At 46.2% G+C, this 23,177-nt stretch overlaps 1 protein-coding gene across 2 annotated transcripts in view; it reads right to left on the bottom strand.

The window, feature by feature from the left end:
• GID4 (GID complex subunit 4 homolog) overlaps positions 1 to 22,998 on the bottom strand; it is a 28,998-nt gene extending 6,000 nt beyond the window's left edge. Inside the window, exons 1-5 of one of the 2 annotated variants that reach the window (XM_012436996.2) lie at positions 22,505 to 22,998; positions 17,152 to 17,211; positions 8,590 to 8,697; positions 4,040 to 4,141; positions 862 to 992 (exon numbers count right to left, since the gene is read on the bottom strand). In XM_012436996.2, coding sequence (XP_012292419.1) covers positions 862 to 992; positions 4,040 to 4,141; positions 8,590 to 8,697; positions 17,152 to 17,211; positions 22,505 to 22,942 — 839 coding nt within the window. In that variant the 5' untranslated portion in view covers positions 22,943 to 22,998. Of the gene's footprint in view, positions 1 to 861; positions 993 to 4,039; positions 4,142 to 5,387; positions 6,152 to 8,589; positions 8,698 to 17,151; positions 17,212 to 22,504 lie in introns of those variants that run through there. The other variant, XM_064378227.1, reaches the window with a different exon arrangement.
• Between the last annotated feature and the right edge of the window lie 179 nt (positions 22,999 to 23,177).

Below are 23,177 nucleotides of genomic sequence, written 5' to 3'. Positions count from 1 at the left end.
TATCTACCAAGAATCCAAAAAAACTAGCCAGGTGTGGTGGTAGGTGCCTGTAATCCCAGCTACTCAGCTACTCGGGAGGCTGAGGCAGGAGAATCGCTTGAACTCAGGAGGTGAAGGTTGCAATGAGCTGAGATTGTGCCACTGCATTGAAGCCTGGACAATAGAGGGAGACTGTCTCAAAAAAAGAAAAAGGCAGCAAGGAGGCAGGAGAATCCCCCACAAGGTGGCAAAAGTTAGCACTGAGGCGGAGTTTAGTCCTTTACCGTAGGTGATGCACTGGGTGAGACTGTCCTCTCACAGGCCTCCAGGTCACGAGCCTGAAATCAAGTGCATGTCGGACGAACTCTAAGGAATGCAGCCACAACATTTAAAAGGCTGCTGACAGCAAAATTCACGTTTTAGTTACTAATTCAATTTGCAAGGATTAAATAAAAGCCAGCAAGATTGAGATAAACATTGCCAAAAATACAGTATTGCTTAAAAGTGCTTAGAAATGAGTTCTTTCACCCATACTTCATTTTCATCTCATTTACTCTGCTCTGTGGATAGGGATAAGGCCCTATTGTGAGCAACTGAGATCATTTAAATAAGCTCTCGGCACAGGAGAATCACTTGAACCCAGGAGGCAGAGGTTGCAGTGAGCTGAGATCATGCCATTGCATTTCAGCCTGGGCAATAAGATCAAAATCTCAACTCAAAAAAATAAAATAAAATAAATTTTTAAAAAAGCTCTCAGCATCCAAATAAAGCACAGAATCTATACAGAGACAGTCTAAGATACTGCTTTTGGGTTTGAAGAGCCAAGGGAGAGCCAGCGGGGTGGAAGCCCTCCCCATGGCCTCTGTGCTCTGGGGTCCTCACCATTCTGAACTCCTATGGTAGTAGTAGCCCTCTATGGAGGCTGCTGACTTCTGAAAGCAGATGTAGTAGAACCCGGCAAAAGAAGCACCACTGATGTCTTTGATCGTGTGGTCTGGGACCAGAAACTGTTCCTGCACACAGATGAAGAGGGTCAGTAACAGACAGCATTCTCTGACCACCCAGGGGGCCTCCCTGTTAAGCATCAGGGGGTTCTAAGGGCCACTTGAGAAAAATACAGGACCTCATAGTCTAACCTAGACTTGCTGGATGACGGCAGGCCCTTGGGGTCTCAACTTGACTCCTGAAAAGCGCAGATGTGCTCCTGGAGTATTCTATATACTAAAGCGGCAAACTATGTCTTGAGCTCACTAGGATCAGCAATTCAGAGAGGGTACCATGGCCAAAACATCTAATACATAAATCAGTACCTACTTACCTGCCTGCCTGCCTGCCTGCCTGTCTACCTGCCTCTATCTTTCAGAGACCAAAGACAACCAACCTGGGAAGAGTTAAGTTTCTGCTCCACTTCCCAGGATCTATTGCCAGATGCTTAACAATATCTACAACAGTGAGTCGCTTCTCTAGATCTGTAGACCATTCTGAGTGCAGAGCAGTTGCCAGTAACTCCTGTGACACCCTCTCCAAGAACTTGACGCCTTGTCAACAGCAGTCAGAATGGTACTGTTCTTGACCAGGCACCTTCGGAGAGAGGCAAGCTTGCCACCTTTGCTGGAGCTGAAAACCGGAAACCCAGGTCCTGGCACCCACTTTTCCTGAGAGGTGAGGTAAGAAGCTCCCGGGCCTCAGGTGGTCTACTAAAGGCCCACAGATGAGCCACCCTGAGACATTCTTTGGAGGCAAAACAATTCCATTGCTTTGTTTTTTTTGAGATGGAGTTTTGCTCTTGTTGCCCAGGTTAGAGTGCAATGGGGTGATCTTAGCTCGCTGCAACCTCCGCCTCCTGGTTCAAGCGATTCTCCTGCCTCAGCCTCCCAAGTAACTGGGATTACAGGCACCTGCCAACATGCCCAGCTAATTTTGTATTTTTAGTAGAGATGGGGTTTCTCCATGTTGGTCAGGCTGGTCTTGAACTCCCAACCTCAGGTGATCCACCCACCTCAGCCTCCCAAAATGCAGGGATTACAGGCATGAGCCACCGCGCCCAGCCTTCCATTGCTTTTTAAACAAATTTAAGACACTCTCCCATTCCTTATTCAACTTCTAAAATTGTAGCTTTTAAAATTAATTTAAAAATTCAAGCCGGGTATGGTGGCTCATGCCTATAATCCTGGTACTTTGGGAGGCAGAAGTGTGTGGATCACCTGAGGTCAGGAGTTCGAGACCAGCCTAGCCAACATGGTGAAGCCCTGTCTCTACTAAAGATTACAAAAATTAGCCAGGCATGGTGGTGTGCAGCTGTAGTTCCAGCTACTCAGGAGGCTGAGGCAGAAGAATCGCTTGAACTCGGGAGATGGAGGTTGCAGTGAGCTGAGATTGTGCCACTGCACTCCAGCCTGGGAAACAGAGTGAGACTCTGTCTCAAAAAAATAAATAAAATTAATACATAAAAAAAAAATAAAATTCAAACAAGAAACTTCCTTTAACAGGTTGTTTAGTCGTCTTATTTCCCACTAGATGGCAAGCTCATGAGCATATAGCTCCCCATTTACTCTCTGCATCTGGCAACCTACGGGAAGAGTGGTGATCCCTACTTCTTTTTTTTTTTTCTTTGTGAGATGTAGTCTTGCTCTGTCACCCAGGTTGGAGTACAGTGGTGCTATCTCAACTCACGGCAACCTCCAACTGCCGGGTTCAAGCGATTCTCGTGCCTCAGCCTCTCGAGTAGCTGGGATTACAGGTGTGCCACCACACCTGACTAATTTTTGTATTTTGAGTAGAGACGGGGTTTCACCATATTGGCCAGGCTGGTCTCAAATTCCTGACCTCAGGTGATCTGCCTGCCTCAGTCTCCCAAAGTGCTGGGATTACAGGCGTGAGCCACCACGCCCGGAGATCCCCACATCTTAAAGTGGTTAGGTATGCAAAGTAAAGACCAGAAAAGGCAACTCAAAATGATTCATCTTTATGAAAGCTGGCAAAATTCTGGCCAGGCACGGTGGCTCATGCCTGTAATCCCAGCACTTTGGGAGGCTGAGGTAGGTGGATCATAAGGTCAGGAGTTTGAGACCAGCCTGGCCAAGATGGTGAAACCCCATCTCTACTAAAATTACAAAAATTAGCCAGGTGCAGTGGCGGGCAGCCTGTAATCCCAGCTACTTGGGAGGCTGAGGCAGGAGAAACCCGAGAGGTGGAGGTTGCAGTGAGCCGAGATTGCACCACTGCACTCTAGCCTGAGCCACAAAGCAAGACTCCATCTCAAAAAAAAAAAAGAAAGAAAAAAAGAAAAAAAAAAAAAAGAAACCTGGCAAGATTTCAAGATAAAACTTTTTCCTACAGACTGGGGACTAGGGGTTGGAGGTGGGTGTATGCTCTCAAAGTTATTTAAAAAACTGGTTTCCTGATTTTGCTATTCTGGGGCTGTAAATATTGTGTTATCACAGCGAGGAGCACAAATGACCCTGCAGCTAAAAGCCAATCCATCAAGTCAGCCAGGTGGGGCTCTCTGAGGGCTGCCGAGTAAAAAACCCACGTTCCATTTCTAGTCCCTCATTTCCTGAGCTGGAGAGAAGTAGAGGAGGTAAGACTTTCCTGAGCTCTGGGAAAGGATGTGGTGGAGGAGACCTGGCTTACGCATGGTGTTTAAGCCCATAGGGGGATCTAGGTATAACTGATGACTAAGTTCAAAGAAAGTTTGGCTCTGCCTTGAATCCACAGAATACTTGGAGTAACTCAACCTGGGAGTTTAACAAGATTCTTGGGTGGGAGAAAAAAAAGGGAGAAGACATGTCAGAGGCAGCCACCTAGGCCCGAATCCACTTGCTGTCTACCAACAGCACAGCGAGGAGGAGCTGTCTGGGACATCAGCAGTTAACCAGTACCTGCCCTGAAGCTGTACCCACTTTTTACAGGCGTGCAAAGACCCTGCCATGAAGACCTTGCCATGACAACAAACTGTGACGAGCACTGGACATGGGGAGCCCTTGGTCAGAGTGGATATGTAGGTGCAGTACAGGGCCTGGTGTGCTGGGGTCTGGAGGGCCACCTGGCGGGACCTTACCTTCCACCTCATGAAGACGTAGTCCCCATTCTTCAGCTCTTCATAATCAAAATCATCTGAGTTAAATGATTTTGCATACTGATAAAAAGCCAGAAACTTGCCCTGAAAGCAGAAAAGAGAGTATGCTAATTGACTGAAAGGAGAGGCTGCTCTCAGAACTATCCTTACGTGCCCAGGTACACTCACCTTCCCAAGGCACGACAGGTGGGGACACAGCTCCCAAAAGGGCAGCTAAGGCCAAATAACAGATGGGGCCCTATGGTCACCCCAGCGAATGCAGACTCAACCCTGGGGCAGATACCTGGACACCAGCTGAGGCCCCACTGCCCTACGCCTGCCTTGTTAATATGGCCAAGGAAAAGGCCAAAGGATGGAAATGGTGAACAGACAGACAAAATAAACAGATGAAAGCTAGGAACAATTAAAGAGAAGATCTCTACAAATAAATCCAAAGTAGCAAAAAAAGCCATGCAGAACAGCTTAGAAACAGCCTGTTCAGCCTCAGAGAAGAGGCTTTGTGAAGCTTGTGTCTCTGCATGATCTAGGGGCTTGGGCCAGCTAGCTAAGTAGACACTAGAAACACGTGATACCCTTGTCCTTCGATATCTGTGAGGGATGGTTCCAGGACCCCCATGAATACCAAAATCTGCAGATGCTTAAGTCCCAGATATGAAACAGTGCAGTATTTGCAGATAACCTACACATATCCTCCCCTATACTTTATACCATCTCTAGATTACATATAACACCTAATTCGATGTAAATACTAAGTAAGAATAGCGGTTATGCTGTATTGTTCAGGGAAAAATGTCAAGAACAAAAAAAATCTATACATGGTCAGTTCAGATGCAATTTTTTTTTTCAAATATTTTCAAACTGTGGCTGGTTGAATCCACAGAAGCAGAACCCAAAGGCTGACTCTATGGTTCATTTACAAGTGGAGACTGGGAATAGGTTACAAAACTGTATCTTATGATCCCATTTTTTAAAAAAAGACAAAAACCAAGTATACACTGTTCAGGAAGAGGTTAACAGCTATTTTAGTTTTAGGTGTTGCCACAGATGATTCCTTTTCCTCCAGCTTGTCTATTTTTTCAAATATTTTTAAATAAGCATATGTTAATTTTTTTAATTGCATTTTAGGTTTTGGGGTACATGTGAAGAACATGCAAGATTGTTGCATAGGTGCACACATGGCAGCGTGATTTGCTGCCTTCCTCCCCTTCACCTATATCTGGCATTTCTCCCCATGCTATCTCTCCCCAACTCCCCACCCCCCACTGGCATATGTTAATTTTATAAGAAAACATCTTAAATAAAAAATCAAGATACAGAGATATTAAGTCACAGATTTTGTCACATAGCTTTTTTTTTTTTAATTTAAGACAGAGTTTCACTCTCGTTGCCCAGGCTTGAGTGCAGTGGCGCGATCTTGGCTCACTGTAACCTCTGCCTCCCAGGTTCAAGTGGCTCTCCTGCCTCAGCCTCCCAAGTAGCTGGGATTACAGGCATGTGCCACCATGCCTGGCTAATTTTTATATTTTTGGTAGAGACAGGTTTTCACCATGTTGACCAGGCTGGTCTCGAATTCCTGACTTCAGGTGATCCACCTGCCTCGGCCTCCCAAAGTGCTAAGATTACAGACGTGAGCCACTGCGCCCAGCGTCACATAGACATTTTCATCCTATGTAGATTGAATATATGGAATCTTGACTTTATAGCATCACCATAATTGCAACTTAAATACCACTCAGGAAAATCTGAGGGCACAGTACAATATCTCTGATTCTAGTTTACAATGAAAAAATGACAGCCTAGGTGAAGTGTATTAAACATTGTAAATCCCAGACTAACCCAGGTGCAGTACAGAGCTCCAGAAGTCCCACATGGGAACCTGGGAGTCCTCCACGAGTGGGGAAAGTTAGGGGAAATGCTGAGTACTACAAAAGCAGCCACAAACTGTTGGAGGAGGAAGCACTCCACAGACTCAGCTCCCTTGTTCAGCCACACTTCACATGCCAGTACCAAGGGTGGCTGCCTTAGTTCCTCTCTCACCCAAAATGTTTCAATCCACTCTAGCAGAGTCTGCAGACCCAGATACCTTCCAGCGTTCTAATGGAAGTCAATGGGAAAATAAGACGTGCTTTCCAATTATTTAATTTGTAGTCAACCTAGCCTAAAACTGAGTGTCACTGGGCCTCAAAGACTTTGCTTTTTGCAGGGCCAATATGAAATGGACAACAGAGTTGAATGGGAGAGAGGCTGTGGTTTACTACAAGGAAGAACCTTTTACTCTGGGGCTGTCCAGGAGAGGAAGAAGCCATCTCGTGAGGCAGTAAGCCATGCAGGAAGAGCCTAGCCCTGGGCAGGGGTGGGCACAGATGGTACCAGGGAGCCCTTCCAACTCCACCTGCTGGTGCCCAGCACCTTCATACACCACTTGGACTCTCCCAACCTTCTGGATACTTAGGTCTTGTGCATTCTCTTGTGTCCCAGAGAGACACAAATGACTGTCTAGCTTTTAGTGTCCATTTGCTACAATAGTCAAAATGTACAGCTTTCAAAAACTGCTTTAAAAAGCTCAAGTTTAAATTTAAATTTAGGGGCCGGGCGCGGTGGCTCACACCTGTAATCCCAGCACTTTGGGAGGCCGAGGCGGGTGGATCACGGGGTCAAGAGATCGAGACCATCCTGGTCAACATGGTGAAACCCCGTCTCTACTAAAAATACAAAATTAGCTGGGCATGGTGGCGCATGCCTGTAATCGCAGCTACTCAGGAGGCTGAGGCAGGAGAATTGCCTGAACCCAGGAGGCGGAGGTTGCGGTGAGCCGAGATCGCGCCATTACACTCCAGCCTGGGTAACAAGAGCGAAACTCCGTCTCCCAAAAAAAAAAAAAAAAAAAATTTAAATTTAACTTAAACTTAGCATTTGATAGATCTCCTCTTCTAACTCAAGTAAAAAACAGCTTGGGGCTGGGCTTGCTGGCTCATGCCTATAATCCCAGCACTTTGGGAGGCCAAGGTGGGTGGATTACTTAAGGCCAGGAGTTTGAGACCAGCCTGGCCAACATGGCGAAACGCTCTCTCTACTAAAAATACAAAAATTAGCCAGGTGCAGTGGCACATACCTGTAATCTCAGCTATTTAAGAGACTGAGAGATGAGAATCACTTGAATCTGGGAGGTGGAGGTTGCAGTGAGCTGAGATTGCATCACTGTACGCCAGTCTGGGTGACAGTGAGACTCTGTCTCAAAACAAAACAAAACAAAAACCCCCAAAAAAAGAAAAACCAAAAAACAGGTTGGGTACAGTGGCTCACACCTATAATCCCAGCACTTTGGGAGGCCAAGGCAGGATGATTACTTGAGGCCAGGAGTTCAAGACCAGCCTGGGTAACACAGTGAGACCTTGTCTCTGCAAAACTAAAAGAAAATGAGCTGGGTGTGGTGGCACATGCCTGTAGTTCTAGCTACTCAGGGGCTGAGATGGAAGATTACTTGAGCCCAAGAGGTTGAGGCTTCAGTGAGCTATAATCACACCATTGCACTCCAGCATGGGTAATAGAGCAGGACCCCAACTCTAAAAAAAATTTTTTAAATAAAATTAAAAAATAAAAAACATTAATAAACAAAGCAACTGATCTCTAGTGAGGTGAACTCAAGACAAGGGTCTACAAGAGTTCTCTCCACAGACTGCTGTGCCAGAACCAGAGGAGAGTTTAGACAGCCAGGTGTGGGGAAGAACGAGTTCTAGAATCTTCACTACTGACACAGCATCTCTGGTTGGTTTACGGAGGGTAAACACACTGAACTTCTTCAGTGTTAAACAAAAATTCATCATCACCATGGTCAGCCAAGCAAAAGACGATTAGACGGGTTGAGAAACTGATTTTTGAAGATGCGGTACTTAAATGACAACCAATGAAAAGACCCTGGGACACTAACTCAGAGTTGTCTTGAGGCATTCACTAGTGCTGAGTGAGAGTGCTCTATACCTGACAGTTAAAGGAGTGGGGGGCAGCCAGGATTTATAGTGGTGTACTTAAGACAAGACTATAATTGTCTGTCAGGAGCCAGGATAAAAAGAAACGATGCAGCTCTGCCCTGATAAGCCAGCAGGAGGGCAGATTTCCAGACCATCATCCCCATCTCACCTCATGCCAGCCCCAAAGCTAGAGGTCATTGTCAGATGTTTCACAGGGCTTTCCCCAAGCAGAGGTGATTTGAAAGGAACAGTGGACAGAAGAAGGGCAAACAGGTGGGAAGGATAGGGGGACACTGCTAAGATTCTGATAGCCAAGTAAAGTTCTGGCTGGCGCTCTGGGGTTGCTGTCATCAGACAACCATTTGCTATTTAAGCAGCAGGTCAGATCCTATTTAAACTCTCCTCATAAGGAAGATGGAACAACTGAGGTTTGTGTGCAGCACAGCCTTTCACTTGGCTGCAAGGCCCGATAATCCACAATAAGGGACGAGGTCTCTGGCTCACAGAATTTCTTCAGTTCTCTAGCAGTCCCTAGAAGACCCAGCACAGATCAGATTTACTCACCCAGTGTTTCCGATCAACATCTTCATCTGCATCCCACTTGCGAGTTAAGAAAGGGTGTTTTTTGCTGATTATTTCTCCTTCAAAGAAGGTCGTAAGGGTTGGATACTCCTACGGTAAAAACCCAAATATCAAAACAAGATGTTGACTGAGAGTTTTTAACTTTTTTACAAAAGAAGAATCAACTTTGCTTTAACTTCTTTCCAGTACCTTGACATTGCTACCTGATAATCCAAACCAGAGTTAGATCCAGCCAGTTTGCCAACAGGCTGTGGCAATGGACCTGAATCTAAATCACCCTGAGAATGAAGGGTTTCCTGGATTTTGCCAACAGCGGACAGCACTTCTTTGACTTCACTTGTTAATGCTAGTCTCTTAGAAAAGAATTTGGATGTTTCCGTAAGTAAATTTGGAATATTCTAGCATACAAAGCAGATCATAACTTAGTAGATTTTACTTTCCAAGGTTAGACACAAAGAGACTCCAAAATCACCGTGTTTCCTGCTAGTATTCCCTCAAGCCACTGGTTCTCCAGCTGACTCAGTCATTTGTCTCTTTTACACCAATTCTCCAAGGTTCCAGGCGTGGATTTTGGGGTAGAATACTTTTTTTTTTTTTGAGATGGACTCTCCCTCTGTTGCCCAGGCTGGAGTGCAGTGGCACAAGCTTGGCTCACTGCAACCTCCTTCCCACCCCCTTCCACCCCTAGGTGCAAGTGATCTCCTGCTTCAGTCTCCCAAATAGCTGGGATTACGTGGCCGCTACCATGCCCAGCTAATTTTTGTAGTTTTAGTTGAGACAGGGTTTCGTCATGTTGGCCAGGCTGGTCTCGAACTCCTGAACTCAGGTGATCCACCCGCCATGGCCTCCCAAAGTGCTAGGATTACAACTGTGAGCCACTGCACCTGGCCTAGAATACCTTTTATTAAAAAAAATTTTAAGGCCGGGTGCGGTGGCTCACGCCTGTAATCCCAGCACTTTGGGAGGCCAAGGTGGGTGGATCACGAGGTCAAGAGATCGAGACCGTCCTGGTCAACATGGTAAAACCCCGCCTCTACTAAAAATACAAAAATTAGCTGGGCATGGTGGCGCACGCCTGTAGTCCCAGCTACTCGGGAGGCTGAGGCAGGAGAATTGCCTGAACCCAGGAGGCGGAGGTTGCGGTGAGCCGAGATCGCGCCATTACACTCCAGCCTGGGTAACAAGAGCGAAACTCTGTCTCAAAAAAAAAAAAAAAAAAAGATTTTAAATACTTTTTTTTCAGTGTTCCATACGTTCAGAGAAACTTCTAGTAACAACCTATAGAAATGGTCCCTGTAGGTACAGTCTTAGAATACTTTGATATATAGATACATTTAATTCTGTCACATGAACTAAGAGCAATTTATATGAGAAAAAATGTAAATTACGTCCAAATGTAAAATCACAACCATTAAAAAACACACGGTTGAAAACATAAGCAAGAAGCCATGAGCTGGCTTGGGCTCTTTGTTAATTGCTCTTTGTTCATGCATTAATAAGTAGACACCAATGATTTTAAAAAGATTAATAAGACAAAAAGTTAACACAGTAAAAAGTCTACCATTACTTGCATTTGTAAAAACCAACCAACCACCCACTCCTCAGCCTACCTTGCCAAGGCCCTGGCGTCTGCCGGGAGCAGGGTTATGAAAGTCGCTGGCCTGGCAAACCACAGATAACAGTCCTAACATCGAGGACTACAGAGGGCCCATGGTTTTCCTTCAGATTAATGTAAGCCCCTCTTATTCTGCATCAAACACCTCGTTCTGATGGCTTTGTCACATCTGCCAACCTGGCCTGGATATACTGCAGGACCTTCCTGAGAGAGGCTGCCATAGCATAAGCCACTGCTGCAAAGGCTCCCAGGAAACAGAACATTACCACTGTCGCAGGCGACTCAGGAGGCCTGCTTTATGGTGACACCATGGAGGTGATCTGTTTCCTTAACAATGAACTTCAAAATATAAATCTAATGCAGCCCTAAACCCATAACTCCCCTCTTCTAACACTGTTGCTGAATCCTTCATATAAATATTTAAATACACAGAGTGAAAAAATGAGAGAGGAAAAATTTTCCTAAATGTACAACTAATTTTTAAGGTATAAAATTTTTAAGGTATAACTTAATTATAATCTGTTTTAGGAAAGACTACTAAAGAAAAAAGTTATAAATTATTCAGCACTTGAATTTGAGATTTTAAACTAGAAGGTATTTATATTATTTTTCTGAGTTTCAAGCTTTAATCTTTTTTCTGAACTTCCTTGAAAAGGATAGAATGAAATGATAAAAAGGTTTTAATACAAGGCCAGGCGTGGTGGCTCACACGTAATGCCAGCACTTTGGGGGGTCAAGGCAGGAGGATCGCTTGAGCCTAGGAGACCAAGACCAACTTGGGCAATATAGTGAGACCCAGTCTCTATTTTTAAAAAGGGAGGGGTGGGGAGGAGGTCCTAATATGATTAAAACATTTATGGTTTAAATCACTAGTTTTCCTAATGAATAATTCTGCACTGACTTCTTTGTAAACATACTTTAGGAAGGATTATCAGGGTGACTACAGGGTATCCTCAAAATAAAATAAATACCTAATACATGAGATTCAGTGTGCACAGAAGTCACCAAAAAGATAAAATATTCTCAGAGCAGGAAGAGAAAATTAAGCACTTTACTACAGCCAAATGGGCGGTAATTTATAGAGCGGGTGAAGAAACCACGTCAGAAGCAGGGGTATCGAGAAGCAAGTAAGAGGCAGCAAAAGGAAGAGCAGGGGTCCAGCGGTGGGTCTGGCTGTTGCCAGCCATTTAAGTCCCCCAGCTAATCCTCTCACTGATTCCAGGCTCACCCAAAAGTGTCTGGTGATGGGTACCATGACTTTCCACGTAGACCTGTCTTCTAGGGGATTAGCATTCAATTGGCCAGTAAGTCAACAAGAACTTCTGGAGCACACAGGAATCTCATTCTGTGACAAAGACTGGCACTTTGGTTTCTGGCAGTTTGGTAGGTGTGACCTGTCTCCCTGGTTCAGTACAAGTCCAGCACAACTTCAGCTGCAGCTTCCAACCTTTCCAAACCCAAGTAATGAGTGAGTGGGGCGACCTGCCCATGGCCCCCTCAAGGCTGGGCTTTCAGGTACCCCCTGAAAGCTGCTGGATTCCCTGGAAAGGTCACCTCTCTTGACTGAAGGATGGCTCAGAAGTGCAAAAGGAATGTTGTTTTATACTTATTCTTTACATTTCTGGAATTTCATTTCTAGAAGGCATGAAAACAAACAAAACTCTGTTTTACAATATGGTGATTCCTCAAAGAGCTAAAAACAGAACTACCATTCCACCCAGCGATCACATTATTGGGTATATACCCAGAGGAATATAACTGAATCTACTATAAAGACATACGCATGCAAATTTTCACTATAGCACTATTCACAATAGAAAACATGGATCAACCTAAATGCCCATCAGTGACAGACTGGATAAAGAAAACGTGGGACATTCACACCATCGAATGCTATGCAGCCATAAAATGGAGTGAGATCATGTCTTTTGTGTGAACATGGATAGAGCTGGAGGCCATCATCCTTAGCAAACTAGTAAGTGTGGTATTTGGAACAGAAAACCAAATACTGCACTTATAAGTAGGAGCTAAATGATGAGAACTCATGGACACCAAGACAGAAACAACAGGCTCAGGCCTGTAATCCCAGCACTTTGGGAGGCCAAGGTGGGTGAATTACCCAAGGTCAAGAGTTCAAGACCAGCCTGGTCAACATGGTGAAACCCCATGTCTATCAAAAATACAAAAAATTAGCCAGGTGTGGTGGTGCACACCTGTAGTCCAAGCTACCTGGGAGGCTGAGGCAAGAGAATTGCTTAAATCTGGGAGGCAGAGATCGCAGTGAGTGGATATTGTACCAGTGCACTCAAGCCTGGGCAACAGAGCGAGAGTTCATCTCAGAAAAGAAAAAAAGAAAGAAAGAACAGACAATGGGGCCTACATGAGGGTAGAGTGTGGGAGAAGAGAAAGGAGCAGAAAAAATAACTGTTGAATACTAAGCTTAGTACCTGGGTGACAAAATAATCTGTACAACAAACAGTTATATTGGTAAACTGTGACATAAGTTTACCTATATAACAAACCCACACATGTATGCCCAAATCTAAAATAAAAATTAAAAAAGAAAAAAAAAGCTGTGCTTGTTTGTGAATGTGAGGTAGCGAAGAGGCCATTTATCTCCTTTTTTTTCTGACACAAAGTCTTACTCTGTTGCCCAGGTTGGAGGTCCAGTGGCACGATCTGGGCTCACCACAAACTCTGCCTCTCAGGTTCACGTGATTCTCCTGCCTCAGCCTACTGAGTAGCTGGGATTACAGGTGTCTGCCACCACGCCCAGCTAATTTTTGTATTTTTAGTAGAGATGGGTTTCACCACGTTGTCCAGGCTAGTCTCAAACTCTTGACCTCAGGTGATCCACCCACCTCGGCCTCCCAAAGTGCTGAGATTACAGGCGTGAGCCACTGTGCCCAGCCTATCTCTACTTTAATAGATATTTGTCCACATTGTATACATGAGGAAGACAACTACTATGACTAAAACCCAAATCATAGTTTAATGAAAATAAATTAAAAATTAGATAGTTTGCCAGGCATGGTGGCTCATGCCTGTAATCCCAGCACTTTGGGAGGTTAAGGTGGGTGGTTCATCTAAGGTTAGGAGTTAGAGACCAGCTAAATATGGTAAAACCCCGTTTCTACTAAAAATACAAAAGTTAGCCAGGTGTACTGGCACATGCCTATAATCCCAGCTACTCGGGAGACTGAGGCATGGGAAGTGCTTGAACCCAGGAAGCAGAGGTTGCAGTGAGCTGAGATGGCACCACTGCACTCCAGCCCAGTGACAGAGTAAGACTCTGTCTCAAAAACCAAACCCAACCAAAACAAAACGAACAAATACAGGCACAAAATTAATTCAAAGATTCATTGTAGTTTTCTGCATTTTACTAATTATGTACAGCAACCATATACTAGACTTATAATTTTAAAAGTTATCACATAACTGGCCAGGTGTGGTGGCTCACGCCTGTAATCCCAGCACTTGTGGGAGGCTGAGGTGGGCGGATTACTTGAGGTCAGGAGTTTGAGATCAGCCTGGCCAACATGGTGAAACCCCATCTCTACTAAAAATACAAAAACTAGCTAGGTATGGTGATGCACACCTGTAATTCTGCTACTCGAGAGGCTGAGGTAGGATAATCGCTTGAACTCGGGAGTCGGAGGTTGCAGTGAGCCAAGATCACACCACTGTACCTTAGCCTGGGCGACTGAGACTCCGTCTCAAAAAAATAAAGTTATCACGTAGTTGCACAACTTTGTGAATACACTAAAAGCCAATGAACTCTATACTTTAAATGGGTAAAAATAAGGTATGTGAATATATCTCAATAAAGCTACTAAAAAACATTATTTAAAAAGAATTCTTCTACATCTAAGGCCTGAGCAGGACTTGCTTTAATAAATAGACCCCTGCAACAGGATAACGTGGTCTATTTATTGCTCAACCAGGAACAGGCAACTCTGAGGGGTAGCAGGGAGGGCATGTTCTCATTGAGGCCATACCGTCTGCAGAGGTTCTGCTAAGAGTCTAGGGCTCCCCTTGGGTTGGCCCCCAGTGAAGGGCCATTGTCAGTGTTCCCTCCTCAAAGCAGTCTGACTGCTGCTCTCAACTCGCAGGGGCTTCCTAAAGGAAGGGCTATTTGCTTCCGATGGAGAGCTCAATGCCATTAGCATTTCTGTATGCTTCTTCAAGATTTCTAATACCGTTTCTGCGCAGCTTCTTATCACCCAAATGACTGGTTTTGGAGTTAGTGTTAACATTCCACTGCTAGTTTCCTTATGAAATTCAGTGTTTATGTTCTGCACCCAGTTAACTAATGTATTTGGCTACCTGAGAGTTAAGCATATCTTTTCTACCACAAACTCAAAGTCTAGAAATCCTGTATTTTGCTATCAATTCTACTCCTACTTGATAGGATACATTTCTTGAGTTAAAGAAGAGATCCCTTTTGTCTCAGTAATAAACTTCATAGGAGATCCTTAATCAGTCAAACTTCTACTAGAAAAGCAGGAGAACCAGAGAGCCAGAAATTAAGACTGAGGCTTGTCAGGACTTTACAAGAGAATCACATATTAGTATCATATACAAGCCTGTAATTTTCTCTAACATACTTTCCTCACCCCAGAAAGAGTCCACTGATTAGACACAGCACGGATTTTTTTTTTTCTGAGACAGTCTCACTCTGTCCCCTGGAGTGCACGATCTCAGCTCACCACAACCTCTGCCTCCTGGGTTCAAGCAATTCTCCTGCCTCAGCCTCGTGAGTAGCTAGGATTACAGGCATGTGCCACTATGCCCCGGTAATTTTTGTATTTTTAGTAGAGACGGGGTTTCACCATGTTGGTCAGGCTGGTCTCGAACTCACTCCTGACCTCGTGATCTACCCGCCTTGGCCTCCCAAAGTGCTGGGATTAGAGGTGTGAGCCACCACGCCCAAGCTTTTTTGTTCTCTTTTTTTGAGACGAAGTTTCGCTCTTGTTGCCCAGGCTGGAGTGCAATGGTGTGATCTTGGCTCACTGCAACCTCTGCCTCCCGGGTTCAAGCGATTCTCCTGCCTCAGCCTCCCAAGCAGCTGGGATTACATGCACCAGACACCATGCCTGGCTAATTTCTGTTTTGTTTTGTTTTGTTTTTTTCTTTGAGACGGAGTTTCACTCTTGTTGCCCAGGCTGGAGTGCAGTGGCACGGTCTCAGCTCACTGCAACCTCCATCTCCCAGGTTCAAGTGATTCTCCTGCCTCAGTTTCTTGAGTAGCTGGGATTACAGGCGCTGCACCACCATGCCCGGCTAACTTTTTGTATTTTTAGTAGAGACAGGGTTTCACCATGTTGACCAGGCTGGTCTTGAACTCCTGACCTCAGGTGATCCACCCACCTCAGCCTCTGAAAGTGCTGGGATTACAGATGTGAGCCACCTCCCCTGGCCCCGATTTTTTTTTTTTAAGAGAGAGGATCTTCCTATGTTGCCCAGGCTGGAGAGCAGTGGCTATTCACAGGCAGGATGACAGCACACTGCTGCCTTGAAATCCTTGCCTCAAGCAATCCTCCATCCTCAGCCTTCTGAGTCGCTGGGACTACAGGCATGCGCCATCATGCCTGGCTAATTTCTAAAAAATTATTTGTAGAGAGAAGGTCTTGCTATGCTGTCCAGGCTGGTCTTGAATTCCTGGCCTCAAGTGATCCTCCTGCTTTGACCTCCCAAAATGTTGGGATTACAAGTGTGAGCCACAGCACCCAGCTTGGAGCAGAAATTTTTAATTCCTAACTTCACAGATAAGGACATTGAAGGAAATTAAAGGTCATAGACGCAGGAAAGGCAGAACAAGAATGCCACTCCAGCTCCTTTCTACTGCCCCATCCAGCACAGCTCTCCATCCAAATACTGCTGGGTCATCAGGCCATGAGAGCTGACAAAGGCCAGAGGCCCCTGCAACTAGGTCCAGCTTGGCCACTCCCAGCAATCGGAGGGCCAGTCCAGCCACCTCCTTCCACTTTTATCCTTGCTAATGGGAAAAAAAGTACGCTCCTCCTTGCTTTCTAAAGTCCCAGGAGTTCTGAGGTTTAAAAAGTTGGTTCAAAGAAAGGAAAATACTCTCCCCTAACACAGCAGGTACTTCTGTTGGAAACTGGATGGCCACTTTCCTTTTTTTTTTTTTTTTGAGGCAGAGTTTCACTGTCACCCAGGCTGAAGTGCAGTGGCACAATCTCAGCTCACTGCAAGCTCCCTTTTTTTTTTTTGAGACAGGGTCTTGCTCTGTTGCCCAGGCTGGAGGGCAGCGGTGTGATCTTGGCTCACTGGAACCTCTGCCTCTCAGGTTCATGTGATTTTCTGTGCCTCAGCCTCCCAAGTAGCTAGAACTACAGGTACATGCCACCATGCCTGGCTAATTTTTTTTTTTTTTTTTTTGTATTTCTAGTAGAGATGGGGTTTCACCATGTTGGCCAGGCTGGTCTGACCTCAAGTGATCTGCACGCCTTGGCCTCACAAAGTGTTGGGATTACAGGTGTGAGCCACTGTGCCCAGCCAGTAACTTTTCATCGTTCCAATGAACTAAGAGGTTTAAAGAACTTAAAACCTCGTTTTTTTTTAATAGGACTGATGCTTATTTAACAGAAACTGTTAAATCTATTATGAGGGTGGTAGCTATAATCTTATTATTTTTTCCCTGAAAAAGGGTTACAAGGAATATCAATAGTATTGGTTGTGACAATTGTGACGTACTTAACAACTTTTCTTTAAAAGATTTGTGAATCTGTACATTTCTCAACAGGACACACTGAAATTGCCTGCTTTATGTTCCCTACACAGTAGCAGTGCTCAGAAGTAGTCTGCTTTAATTAGGCCTCAAGGAGTTGAGACTGTCTGCCCTTAACCCCAACGAGCCTGCAGAACATACCATGGACTTTCTAGCACTAGTTCATGCGAGTGCTTACCTCAGTAAGGCCTTTAATCTTCAAGTACCCACAAAGGTAAGAGTTCCCTGTGTCCACGTGCTGGAAAGAAAGGATACACAGCCTGTTACAAATAGATGAACTTACTAGGGGACATGCAGGGGGTACTCTGGAAATCCTGTGAGGCCAGACAGGTGGTCAGTGAACACCCGGCGCAGCCCAAGGCTCACCCAGTCTCTAGGATTTTGCTAAGTTCTCACAACACATGTTCCTGTTCTGCCAAAGCAACTTGACCCAAGACCCTCTCAACTTCCTTCAGCTGAATATCTTGAGACTGAAGTGCTTTTCTGGAACGGGGGCCCCACTCAAATTCAATTTCTTTTTTTTTTTTTTTTTGAGACAGAGTCTGGCTTTGTTGCCAGGCGCCAGGCTGGAGTGCAGTGGTGCAGTCTCGGCTCACTGCAACCTCCGCCTCCCGCGTTCAAGCAATTCTCCTGCCTCAGCCTCCCGAGTAGCTGGGACTACAGGCATGCGCCACCATGCCCAGCTAATTTTTTATTTTTTATTTTTAGTAGAGATGGGGTTTCACTATGTTGGCCAGGATGGTCTCAATCTCTTGACCTCGTGATCCGCCCATCTCGGCCTCCCAAAGTGCTGGGATTAAAGGCGTGAGCTACTGCGCCCGGCCTCAAATTCATTTCCTATGCTATCTTCAACACACGTCTCCCGATTATCTAGAGACTTTGAGCACTGCTGGGCACAGGGTCTCTGTCTCTGCCTGTACATATGGTGTCATCCCTAACCTTAGGCTTGACTTTCTTTCTAATGTTTTTCTAGCCTTTTTCTATGTCTATGTGGCTCAATCATTGGTCTAGGAGGTCTGCTCCTCCTCTGGTTTTTATATTAAACATCATCCTGCATTATCTCTTCATGAAATGGGCAGACTGTTCAGAAATGGTATCTCATAAAGACTCATGTGGTATAAACTTCAGTTATGAACCAAAATGCCAGCCAAACATCTGACTATATTGTGAATGTCCACTCTGTGCATTTTATATATGGATGCTGTGTTTCTTAATGAAAAGAGTCAGGAGCCTAAAATAAACAGAAATAACAGGCATAGTAGACTCTGAGGTTTGGCAGTCACCAATTACTGGTTGCTGAGACACTGCCGGATGCCTACCCAACAACCAATTTCCTCCTTTTTCATGCTGGCAGGGCTTAGTTTTTGCTCTGGTACCTACCTACCACATAAAACTTGGTTAACCTGATGGATCTAAGGCAAACAGGTGTCCCCATCCCCTTGTAAGTCATGTATTTAGGGGTGAGTGACCCATTTCTGGTCCATCAGATGTGTAAGTCTCTCAGGTGCATCTGCGAACAATCCCTGGCTTTTGAAGAGGCACATGAGGAAGAAATGGCTTTTTCGCCCCTGATGGTGACAGTATCTGCACGCAGTGTCTAGTCCTGGGGCTGACATCTAGAGAACAGGGGAGAAATAGGCCAGGAAATGCTGAGGATGGTAGTACAGAAAGATGGAAGAAACTAGGCCCATCATAGGCCTCTGAATTAACCAACCTGAAGCCACATCACCTCAAAACTCCTCCTGATGTGAGACTTCACCCAAATCTATATAGACTTATTCTGAATAGGGAGTTTCAGATTTCATGACAATTGGATTCACTTACAAAGTAAACCCTTGAATTAAAGCAAACCAAGGACAAGGGTACCTGTAGCACACTGAGATTTTAATGTTAAGTGAGGTCTTATTTCAAGAAATTAGAATTTATCAGATTTGGGAACTTGATTACTTCCAATTATACCATAAATCAAATACTAAGCCATGCTTAAAAACTGCAGTGAACTTAATCAACCAGATGATGTCAGCACCAAAGCAAATGAACTTCAGTGAAGGCAAAGTGCCTTCACAGTTTGGTGCTGGGGACAAAGGTATTCCCTGTGAAAACTGCCAAAGCATTTTAAATAGCCTCATCTGCTGACCTTGGCATTGGACATTATCTAAAACAGCTGATCCACACTAACTTATTAAAGGACACATAATTCTAACCTGAGTCTTTAAATTTCATGTATGCAATTCTCATTGAATTCAATATAGTTTGGGGTTTCACAGCGGCTGGAAAGGGTATCAGGTGGCAAGGATACTTGCTAATAAGATTAAAAATTGAAATGTAAATTGGCTAACATTTTGCATGGATTATCACATGCTCAAGAATCAGAATTTCAGCTTGGCCTCCATTCAACCAAGTGTCTCTCTATTTCTGCCCAAATTGATCTTGATAATGGCTGGTGAACTCAAAGACACCACAACGCATACAGCTTTTGCCAAACAGCAGGCCAGCATCTCAAGAAAGATAACAGGGCACGTGTTTGGCAAGAAGGTCTCAGAGCACAGCTGTGTCCAATGGCTGCTCTTTTAAATATTCCTTTCACAGAGACCAAGGCTCCCTTCTACTGCTGGCTTCTTAGATGGCAGAGGAGGAAAGAGGAATCACAGTGAGTAGGGGGGGTGCAGGGGACACCCCAGTCAGAAACTCACAAATGTGTGAACTCTTTAAACTAGAATCTCAAAAAAGTGCTCCAAAAAAGACACATGAAAAGATGCACAACACCTCAGTCATTATAGAAATTCAAATCAAGACTACAATGAGACACTACTTCAAACACACTAGGATGGCTATAATAAAAAGATGAACAGTGAGTGTTGGTGAGGATGTGGAGAAACTGGAACTCTCACCCACTGCTGGCTGAAATGTAAAACAGTCCAGGGGCAGTTCCTCAAAATGTTAAAACAGAGTTACCATACGACCCAGCAATTCCACTCCCAGGTAGTTATCTACCAAAAAAAAAAAAAAAAAGAAAACTTGTACATAAATGTTCATAGCAGTATTATTCATAGCAGCCAGAGTGGAAGACCCAAACGTCCATCAACTGATCACTAAACAAAATGCTGTATATATTCAATGGGCAATTGTTACAATGAACAATGCAACAATAAAATGGAATGTAAGTGCTGCTAGGTATAATGAATGATATGGATGAAACTTGAGGACATTATGCTAAGTGAAAAAAGCCAATCTCAAAGGGACATACACTGTATGATTATATAAAATGTCCAGAATAGACAAATTAAAAAAATAGATGAGGAGCTGCCTAGGATTGAAGGGGGGGTTATGGCTAAGGGGTACAAGGTTTCTTTTTGGGGTGATGAAAGGATTCTAAAATTAGGTTGTGGTGGTGGTTAAACAACTGTGAATATACTAAAAACTACTGAATTGTACACCTTAAATAAGTGAATTGTATCTAAATAAAGAAAAAGGGAGGGAGGGAGGGAGGGAGGGAAGAAAGAAGGAAGGAAGGAAGGAAGGAGAGTTGTAAAAGGCAGGAGAAGTATTTTATGTCTAAGAAGGCTGTGTCTGAGAAACTAGTCCTGGCTGAAAAACCAGCTGATGGGGCAATTCACACGCCACTGACTAGTCGTGATGATGACCAAGCAGCTCACCAATCCAGATGTAGGGCAGCATTCCTTGGCATGACCACCACCCCCACCAGCAGACTTCCTACTTAAGTGGCTCCAAGCCATCCGCCAGGTTTCTGCTCTGAGCTGCCTGAGACCTATCAGCCCTGTCCCAACTCAATCACCACTTCCACTGGTTCACGATTCTCCTTCTGACAGGAGCTCGGAAGTGACACCCAAATGACAGAAGGGAGCAGCAGTTGCTGCAGTAGTCGAAGCAGACTCCCCTTTGACACCTGGCTACCCTGCCAATTGTCCCCTACTACATCAGAAACCATCAAACTCAACAATGGAGACAAATCCAACACCATCCCAAACATGATGACCCACCCTGGGTTCTCACCTCCAGGATTCTATGATTGGGTACAAAACAAACCAAAATGATGCTCACATTTTAAGAAAAATAGAAGAGGATCACCGCACTAGGCATATAGTTATGAAGACAAAAATATTTCAACCACAATAGTTTTTCCATTATAATAAAGATTGTGGTTCATGATAGAACTTTACAGACCAAAGATAAAACTAACATGACGATGCTGTTTCAAGTAAGCAGAGAAAACTATTTATTCCCACACAGCGGTATGAGAATGAAAGAGTGATGCGTGCTCTGCAGATAGCAGAAAGAAAAGGCACCCTCATTGTCTTTTGGATGGGAGACCTACTCTTCAGAAGTGAAACTAAGATTTAGAGTTTTAACCCGTCAAAAGGCAAGTTTGAGGAACAGATACACTGTACATTTCACCCTCACACCAGGGGGGCAGTATTTCAGCTGGCAAAAAGTGTCAAGCCTGAGAGGAGTGAGGTGTGGGAAAGGCCCACACAGGTGAAGCTGTACTTCCAAGGCTGATCAGGGACTGGCAGAAGGTATTCAGGAATCCAGGTCAAATGCAGGTAGGCTGCTGGACATGAACTAAAACTGGGTGAGTTAGATTTCCCAATACATGGGTATCAGAGACTGGGAGGAAGCCCTGTGCCTGTGTAGAGAAACGTTAAGAACAGGAAAGTGGGTCCCCTGGAACCAGGATCGAGCAAGACGAAGATATGGGGTAGGGAAGTCTGGATAGACGTCAGGAAGATTGGAAGAAGACTGCAAGTGGTCCCAGAGCAGGGGCAGGAGGCTTGGGGGTGGAGCAGCTGGAAGGGGCTGGGTGCCTGGACCATGAAGAGAAGGAAGCAGCGAGTGGAACAGGGGACCCAGGAGGCAAGATCCTAGCAGACTGTGAGCAGCACTCAGGGAGTAAGTGTCTGGTCTTGAGGTGGGGGCCAGGGCCTGACCAATCAGTGGTGCGTGTGGTGCTCCCCCGTCTGAGGGGTCTGATGAAGCCCTCCTAAGGAGATCTCAGGAAGAGGAAGCCCCCAGGGTCTGCGGATTCCTGGGACTGAGGAAGGGGCGGGAGGGCAGGACTCAGCTCTGAGAGAATCTGACATGGGCCCAGACACGGGGAGGGTCCCGAGTCTGGTGAAACCAATGGAGAGTTCTTCAGGGTCTGAAAAGGGTTGGTGGCAGTCCCTGATGTAGGGACGACAGGTCGTGAGGAGGGAGGACCCGGGCCTTCCCCGAGTCATAGGGGGCTTCCGGATCCCAGACCGGCCGGTCACCGGCTTCAAGTCTGGGAGAGTGCTCGGGGTCCGCCAGAAGCGGATCTTGACGGGCTCCGGGTCCGAGGGGGCAGGTCAGGGCTGGGGCTCGGAGAGTGTGAGGCACAGGCTGGGCAGGTCCCGGGTGGGAAGCGCCGGGTGCAGGAGGCCCCGGCGACGAGGGCCTGCTCCGCGGCTGCGGGCTCGAGGAGCCGAGACGGTCACGGCCCGTGAGCGCTGCGAGGAGGCCCTCGGGCCCCGGCCCGGCCCGGCGCTCACCTGCAGCACCACCTCTACGTCGTACGAGTTCCCCTTGCTCTTCTGGTGGCCGCGGAACTTGGAGCCGCTGTAGAGCAGGCTGGTGGCCACGCCGGGCTGCTGGGTGTTGATGGGCGGCGGCGGGATGAGTGAGGCCGCGGAGGCAGCCGCGGCATCAGCCGGCGGGGGACACTCGGTGCGGACCGGCATCGCGGGGTCCCCCGGAGCCAGGGCTGAGGGGAGTGGGAGAGGAACCGCCGCCGCCGCGCGGGAGCCAAGGAGGGTGGCGGGGAGGGAGAGGCCGGGGCGCGCACGCGCAGGGTGGGGGCGGGAGGGGCGACCACCCGTCCTCTGTCTGCGGACTAAGCGCTCCGGCCGCCACCGGGACCCAGGGACCTGCGAGCAGGGCCTCCCAGTCCTGAGCTGGGTCCCCCTCCCGACTTGCCCTCGCGCACACATACACACACACAGACACACACACACCCAGAGACACACACACGCGCACACACACACACCCCGCCCCTTCCGATTGGCTCGGGCTAGCCGGGGGGGCGGGAACAGGTTCACGCGGCGCTTCCACCCATTGGCGGGAGGAGAAAGCACGTGGTGGGTTGCGCGAGCGGCCCGCTGGGACTTGTAGTCTCCTAGCCGAGGCGCGGCGTGGAGGGGGCGGAGCGAGGTGCGTTTGTGATGC

The sequence above is a fragment of the Aotus nancymaae genome, unplaced genomic scaffold, assembly GCF_030222135.1.
Source record: "Aotus nancymaae isolate 86718 unplaced genomic scaffold, 86718_ANA_hifiasm-v0.15.2.pri h1tg000018l, whole genome shotgun sequence".
NCBI classification, from domain to species: Eukaryota; Metazoa; Chordata; class Mammalia; order Primates; family Aotidae; genus Aotus; species Aotus nancymaae.
This window is presented reverse-complemented; position numbering and strand designations above follow the sequence as displayed.